Source organism: Arachis ipaensis, chromosome B2 (assembly GCF_059453495.1).
Source record: "Arachis ipaensis isolate K30076 ecotype BB chromosome B2, ASM5945349v1, whole genome shotgun sequence".
NCBI lineage: Eukaryota > Viridiplantae > Streptophyta > Magnoliopsida > Fabales > Fabaceae > Arachis > Arachis ipaensis.
In genome coordinates this window covers 103,430,274-103,438,398 of record NC_142437.1, presented here as the reverse complement: position 1 = coordinate 103,438,398, position 8,125 = coordinate 103,430,274, and the positions used below count along the sequence as shown (strand labels likewise).

Below are 8,125 nucleotides of genomic sequence, written 5' to 3'. Positions count from 1 at the left end.
TTTTTGGAATTCATTGTATATTCTTTTCTTTTTATCCTATTTGATTTTCAGTTGCTTGGGGACAAGCAACAATTTAAGTTTGGTGTTGTGATGAGCGGATAATTTATACGCTTTTTGGCATTATTTTTAGTATGTTTTTAGTATATTTTAATTAGTTTTTATTAGTTTTTAAATAAAAATCACTCTTCTGGACTTTACTATGAGTTTGTGTAATTTTCTGTGATTTCAGGTATTTTCTGGCTGAAATTGAGGGACCTGAGCAAAAATCTGATTCAGAGGCTGAAAAAGGACTGCAGATGCTGTTGGATTCTGACCTTCCTGCACTCGAAGTAGATTTCCTAGAGCTACAAAAGCCCAATTGGCGCGCTCTCAATTGCGTTGGAAAGTAGACATCCTAGGCTTTCCAGAAATATATAATAGTCCATACTTTGCCTGAGATTTGATGGCCCAAATAGGTGTTCTAAATCAGCTCAAGAATTCTGGCGTTTAACGCCAGAACTGGCACAAAAGCTGGAGTTAAACGCCCAAACTGGCACAAAAGCTAGCGTTTAACTCCAAGAAAAGTCTCTACACATGGAAGCTTCAATGCTCAGCCCAAGCACACACCAAGTGGGCCCGGAAGAAGATTTCTGCATTAATTACTTATTTCTGTAAACCCTAGGCTACTAGTTCTCTATAAATAGGACATTTTGCTATTGTATTTTGATACTTTTGATAGACCTGTTCACGTTTGGGGGGCTGGCCATTCGGCCATGCCTAGACCTTTTGTTCTTATGTATTTTCAACGGTGGAATTTCTACACACCATAGATTAAGGTGTGGAGCTCTGCTGTTCTTCATGAATTAATACAAAGTACTATTGTTTTTCTATTGAACTCAAGTCTATTTCTTCTCCAAGATATTCATTCGCACCCAAGAACATGATGAATGTGATGATTATGTGATACTCATCACCATTCTCACCTATGAACGCGTGACTGACAACCACTTCCGTTCTACATGCAAACAAGCTTGAATGTGTATCTCTTGGGTTTCTAATCTAAGATTAGAACCTTCGTGGTATAGGCTAGAATTATTGGTGGCCATTCCTGAGATCCAGAACGTCTAAACCTTGTCTGTGGTATTCTGAGTAGGATCTGGGAAGGGATGACTGTGATGAGCTTCAAACTCACGATTATTGGGCGTGTGACAGACGCAAAAGGATCAATGGATCCTATTCCAACATGATCGAGAACCGACAGATGATTAGCCATGCGGTGACAGCGTGCGTATAATATTTTCACTGAGAGGACGGGAAGTAGCCATTGACAACGGTGATGCCCAACATAAAGCTTGCCATGGAAATGAGTATGAATGATTGGAAGAAGGCAATAGGAAAGCAGAGGTTCAGGAGGAACAAAGCATCTTCATACGCTTATCTGAAATTCCTACCAATGAATTACATAAGTATCTCTATCTTTATCTTATTTTATGTTTTATTCATCTTTTAATTATCAATCCTCCATAACCATTTGAATTCGCCTGACTGAGATTTACAAGATGACCATAGCTTGCTTCAAGCCGACAGTTTCCGTGGGATCGACCCTTACTCACATAAGGTTTATTACTTGGACGACCCAGTGCACTTACTGGTTAGTTGTGCGGAATTGTGACAAAGTGTGATTCACGTTTGAGAGCTCCAAGTCCTTTGGCGCCATTGTTGATGATCATAATTTCGTGCACCATTCAGCATTCTTCTTTGCTGAATGGGGAAGGAGATGAGCTTTAGCTCATTTAAGTGATGGGTCCAGTTGGGCCCACTGGCCCAATTCGACCGGTTTGGCCCGTTCGGCCCAATCTTGGGCCAAATTCTTTGAAATTAGTGTCAAAATTCTCGTTCTAAAGAGCTATATCCTATTTTAATATAATATTCATATTTTTTATTTTCCTTTTTAAAATTTAATTTATTGACTAATTATTTACTAATTTAGCGGGATTTTCATATAATGTTAATTCTCATAGCTTATTATGTTATGTAAAATATTATCTATATGTCCTTATTTTTCCTTTTGTTGACATGCATCACATTATGTATCAAATTTTTAGCAGACCTTTCGATATGAGGAGGATGACAACGGCAAAAAAAAAGTGAGTAATGATTCAAAGGATAGGAAAAATCTAGAAGGAAGTAAGAAACAACTTATTTCACAAGTTTTATGACGAGAGAAAGAGTTTAGAAGAAAATGCTAAGCGTAAACCACAGGAATAAATGCACAGCAGTGGAAATGGTTCCTTCAATATCGTTTGAATGACTCTACGAAGATAATTAACATTGAATTGGTACTCTATTTAGTGTTGCAATTTTAAACATTTTGAATACTTGAATAAAATGATTCATTGAAAGTGATAAAATTAAAAACCTAAAATATCAGTCCAATATGTTTCTAACCCTTAAAAAAAGACCGGGGCACTATTAAGGAGTCATTACATTCTAAAATTCATTACATGATCAATTATATTTGTGTCTTTATTTATAGAAAAAGTGTAGACAAAATGCTCTATATTGGTCGAAGCAACTTTATACACATATTGGGATACAAAATTTTACTCCTTTCAGTACTTCCAAAAAATAGGGACATAGGGATTAAAATTTTGAAAATGGAGACTAAAATTTTGAGGTAATGACCAAATCAGTACCCGAAAGATTAAAACGCTGACATTGCGGTACCTGACTATTGTAAACGACAAAATGGTACCTGGTTGATTTTAAAATCAGACAAACATATTCATAACCTGGCCGGACCTAAGCTCCGGTTAGGACAATGCTTACGTGGTCACCGGATTATGCTGACAAATCATGTTTTAATTGAGTTGTCATTTCTAATTAATTAATTTGCTAGCCTAGGTGGAAATTAGGTTAATTGGAATTCAATTTGCCCCCAAATCATTAGTCTTTGCCCTAATCCCAAATCAACAAAGCTTGTTACTGCTGGGTGACTTACTGTGACTTAGTGTTTCACTAAGAGTAAAACTGAAAGGTCACGTAAAGAGGGAGAGACGTTGCCCTGATTACTTGGCGCGAAGAAGAACGAAAAGGATTTGAGAGACATTGTCGAAGTCGTAGCGTCAACAGGGAGGGGTTGGTAGTGGCATCATCGCAACCCCAGTCTTCGCAAGGAAGAATGCTACGTAGAGGTAAGTTCACCTTCACTCCATACTCTCATTTACGTGCCTTCTGTCGAGAGCATTATTATCATGTTGATTGTTTTATTCATTGTATCTTCCCTCTACGATTTTTTAGATGGATCGTCTAGTTACCTTTGTTTATCATCACATGGGTGCCTTGAAAAGGGGTGTTGATGGTAATGTGATATACGACGGGGGTTTAGTAACTGAGATACACAGGGTGAATGTGGAGACATGTAATTTGTTCTTTGTTGAGGGTTTATTTCTAGACTTGGGTTACCCTGGATACAATGAGGTGTACTGGCTAGTACCTGGTTTAGAGTTAGGTAAGGGTCTTAGAGTGCTTAGGACAGACGCTGAAGTCATGAGAATGTGTGAGAGTGCGATGAAGAATGAGAACACTGTACACCTATATTTTGATCACCCCATTGACGCAAACCCTGAAATCATTGATGAAGAAGTCGTGTCTGATGGTAGTAGTGATAGTGTGGTTGAAGTCAATCCAAATGGTGATAGTGTCAAGGAGGATGAAGTTACTAATAAGGTTGACGGTCATGCTAATGAGAAGGAGAATGATGGTGTGAATAAGACCAGTGCTGAGGTTAATGAATTGGAGATGGTGTTGAGTGTGGCTGTGAAAGAGAATATGAATGACGGTGTAAATGAGGCCACTGTTGATATTAACGAGTCAAACAAAGGTGAGAGTGGTGCAGGGGAAGAAGCTGCAAATGACGGAAATGCGGAGAAAGACACTGAAGGAGCATCAGCTCCGGAGAAACCTGCTAAGAAGGTTAGAAAGAGACATCCAAGACCAGCCCCTAGTGGTTTACCCCGAGAAAGAAGAGCTGCCGAGAATGAGGGTGTAAATGAGAGTAACCATGGAGAAGCTGAAGCTGGGAATGAACCCACAGAGGAGACCAATGCTGATGATGTTGCTGGTGTCAATAGGGGTTCTGAATTTCGAAAACCTTTCGTGGATGAGGAAAGGGCAGAGGAAACTGTTACAGAAAACCCAACAGGTAAATTAGTTTTTTTTTTTAAGTTAGAGTATATGTGAATATAAATTGCTTCAGTTCTCATGTATCTCAACTGACTTTGCAGCAGATAATGTAACACAAACTAGTGGGAGGGACAATGCAAGGAGAAATCATCCAAGGCCTCAACCGTCTGGGCAAAGAATTGTACCTGGAAAGGAGGATGAAGCACCAAGGGTAGAGGTGCCTAACCCGAATAGAGAAGATGGTGATAGTGAACCTGAGATGTACCAATATGAATCCGAAGAACTCTGTAGCCCCCCTGCAACTGATGACGAAGAGGAACCTGTATTTCCTCAACATAATCCCAACACGCCATATAGAAAAATAACTCTGGAGTTGAATATGGAGTTTGAGACCATGGAGCAGTTCAAAGCAGCAGTGCAGAAGTATAACATACAAATTGGGAGACAGGTGTTCTACCTTAGGAATGAGAAGAAGAGGTGTAGGGTGATCTGCTATGATCCAGACTGCCCTTGGTTGTGCTACTATGCCAGGACCAACTACCCAGCATCCTTTCAGATAAAGACATTTGTGGACGAGCATACGTGCCCTAGGAGTAACAAGAGTAAATCTGTTTCATGTGCTTGGGTTGCTGAGGAACTGGTCCCAAAGCTGAGGATCCATCCCAACATGCTGCAGAGAGAGGCACAGGAATGGTTTAAAGTGGAGTATGACATCTCAGTCAACGAGAGGATGATGTTTAGGGCTATGGTCAAAGCCAAGGAAGTTATCGAGGAAACAGAGAAAGATCAATACCTAAGGCTCAGAGACTACCTTAACAAAATCATGAAGGCTAATCCTGGTTCAAGAGCCAACATGGGGACTACTCCACAGCCAGAGGGGTTGCCTAAGTTTAGAAACTTATACATCTATTTGGCTGCTTGCAAAAATGGCTTTAGAGCAGGGTGTAGGCCATTTATTGTTTTGGATGGGACGTTTCTGAAAGGGTACTTTGGAGGGCAATTACTAACAGCAGTTGGTCAGGATGCGAACAATCAGCTGTTTCTAATAGCGTATGGGGTTGTTGATGCAGAAACTAAGAAAAATTGGAGATTCTTTCTGGAGGAGTTGCACACAGACATTGGGGACTTCAAAGAGAATGGCTGGGTTTTTATGTCAGACCAGCAAAAGGTGATGTGGACTATCTTAATGTTTTTTGAGTTCTTGTAAGTATATATAAATTAGTTTTCAAATGTCCTCTAATTCATTGTGGTTACCATTCAATGCAGGGTTTAATCCCAGCATTACAGGACGTCATGCCAGGGGTGAAGCACAGATTCTGTTGTATGCATATGTGGAGAAATCTGAATAAGAGATGGAAGGATATGGAACTTAAGGCAACATTTTGGCAATGTGCAAAGGCAACTACTGATCAGGAATTTAATGATGCAATGGGAGCTGTGAAACGGATCAACAAACAGGCCTGGGAGTATTTGTCAAAATTTGAACAAAAACAGTGGTCGAGATCAAGGTTTTCAGACTGGCCAAAGGTAGACAGTTTGACAAGCAACAACTGTGAGTCATTTAACTCAACAATTGTGGGACTTCGGAGGAAGAGTATCTTGACAATGCTTGAGGAGCTTAGGTTCTACATCATGAAGACAATGGCAACTCACAAAGACTCACTGATGGCTTATACTGGACAAATAGCCCCTGTACAAGTCAGTAGGTTAGAGAAAGAAAAAAGACAAGCTAATTACTGGGAAGCACAATAGTGTGGTGATGATGAGCACAATCAGTTTGAAGTAACAAAATGGCAGCATAGAGTCAAAGTGAATACACGAGAGAGGACATGCTCATGCAGAAAATGGCAGCTCACTGGACTACCATGCTGTCATGGGATTGCGACAATCCAAAGAAAGAATGAGAAACCTGAAGACTATGTCCATCACAAACTCACTATCGAGGCTTATAATAGGACTTATATGTTTCACATTAATAGCATACCGAGTCAGGAGTACTGGGAGCATCACGAAGGGCTGCCATGTCTGCCCCTCCATACAAGAGGCCTATTGGCAGACCTACAAAGAAGAGAAGAAAGGATAGCACTAAGCAAAATGCTGGCAGCTAATACAAGGCCAAGAGAATATATGGACAGATAACATGCCAAACCTGCAAAAAAGTGAGCAACACAAAAACCATTACTTATATGTATTTACTTTACCTTTTATGTCCTATCTGCAACCTTATTAATGCTGCTTTTCCTTACTCATGTGTTTTTTGCAAGGCTGGACATAATAGCAGAACTTGTCCTGACAAAGGAAGTGGAACAGCAGCTGAAGAACCAGATCTTGATGAGGATGAAGCTAGGGAGCAAGAAGCTAACTGGGAGGAGACCATGGAGGCTGCACACGCTGCACATGTTGCAGATGAGGAAGAGCTCACTCAAAACCATCCACAAACTCAGCCTGATCAGGTAAATGTTAATGATTTTTTTTACCTTGTTGTACTAAACTGTTGGATCAGTCTCCATAGAAGATTTGATTTCATGAATGCACAAACTGATGCAAAATAACATCAATGATGGCAACACTATAACAACTGCTTCAGCCCCTACTGTAGCCACCATACCAGCAGCAACCAACCCATGTGCTCCACCAGCTAGTTCAGAACCATCACCAGCACCAAAGAGGAGAGACAGACCATCTTTTGTTAGGGGCAATACAGTTCCACCAAGAGGAAGAGGCAACACCACTCGAAGAGGAATGGCAGCCACTACAACAACTCCAACTCCAGCACAAAATGCAGCAGCTGCACCACCACCCCCTGCTCAACCTAGTCTTGTCAGCCCTGATATTGGGTCTAGATCCCAAATTCCTGCATCTCCATCCAATGTTGGGCCTCAGCCTCAAGGTCCATTACTTAGGCCCAGTCTTCAGGCCCAACCTACAGCACCATTTAGGCCCCCAAGTGTGACTAGGGAGACCATGGCAGCAGCAAGTCCAGCAACCCAGAGTAGGTTTACAGGCTTCATGCCCACCCCATCCTTGAAGAAGAAAAAGCCATCCAGACCACCACCATCAAAGACATCAACAAATGACAAGAAATGAGCTTAGATTCTTGGGTTTTTTAGTTTGTTGTTATTTGCATTTTGGACATGATTTACTTAAAATGCACCCAACTGCCATTATGGCATGTAAGTGCTAACCTAGTGTTTCTGTGTTTTGTTACTCTCATCTTGGGTCTGTAGCAGTTAATATGAACATGTGTCATTTTGGTTGTCTTATTTGGGGCCTGAACTTTGTTACTCTAAATAGTTAATGGTTATAACTTGATGTTATTTTGCTGTTTTATTCAGTTTATGTTTACAAAACTAATTGACATGGCTTACATAGACTCTATGTATCTTGGTCAAAACACAACAACAACAACTCAATCAAAGCACAACAAGAACACAGCATACATTAATTTATCTCAATTACATTGAGGACAAGATAACAAATTTCCAATCTCTCACTATTATACTATTATAATCTACAATGTCTACCTACTTAGCCACCCTAAACATAATCAAAGCCACATTTAACCCAATCAAAATACACATAAAAATTAGGCACAACTCAACCCTCTTCAGATTCTCCTTCATGTCATTCACCACAGATAGTACCATCATCATCCTTTGAACTTCATGGCCATCCCCACAGTCAACATTGATTATGCCTTTCTTTTTGGGTTTTGATTTGCCCAGCATATTACTGTTCTCTGAAGAAACTTCTCCTTCCACACATTCCGCTTGTATTTCATCCAACCATTGAAAATACCCGCAATGCATTTCTGTGTTCTGGCACAACACGAAGAGTTCAAACATCAGAGAACAATCCAAATCTAAAAATGAATAAGAACAGACGATAAACCAAGAAGGGATATCATTCTACTTCCTCACATATTCATCACAATTCCAATCTTACCTTCCATAGAGGGCAG

General features: G+C 40.2%; 1 protein-coding gene and 1 pseudogene across 1 annotated transcript; both read left to right on the top strand.

Annotated features, from left to right (window-relative positions):
• The first annotated feature begins 3,279 nt into the window (after positions 1-3,279).
• Positions 3,280-5,371, top strand: LOC148575070 (uncharacterized). Its single transcript, XM_088506036.1, has 2 exons — positions 3,280-4,183; positions 4,269-5,371. The coding sequence occupies exons 1-2, from the start codon at positions 3,280-3,282 to the stop codon at positions 5,369-5,371; spliced, it is 2,007 nt and encodes a 668-aa protein (XP_088362162.1).
• An 86-nt stretch (positions 5,372-5,457) lies between these two features.
• Positions 5,458-6,272, top strand: LOC148575069 (uncharacterized; annotated as a pseudogene).
• The last annotated feature ends 1,853 nt before the right edge of the window (positions 6,273-8,125 follow it).

What these genes read in the sequence shown, in the direction of transcription:
- LOC148575070 (XM_088506036.1), top strand. Translation starts at nt 3,280, where the DNA reads ATGGATCGTCTAGTTACCTTTGTTTATCATCACATGGGTGCCTTGAAA. An exon ending in TGTTACAGAAAACCCAACAG is followed by an intron (nt 4,184 to 4,268) that starts GTAAATTAGTTT and finishes ACTTTGCAGCAG; the next exon opens with ATAATGTAACACAAACTAGT.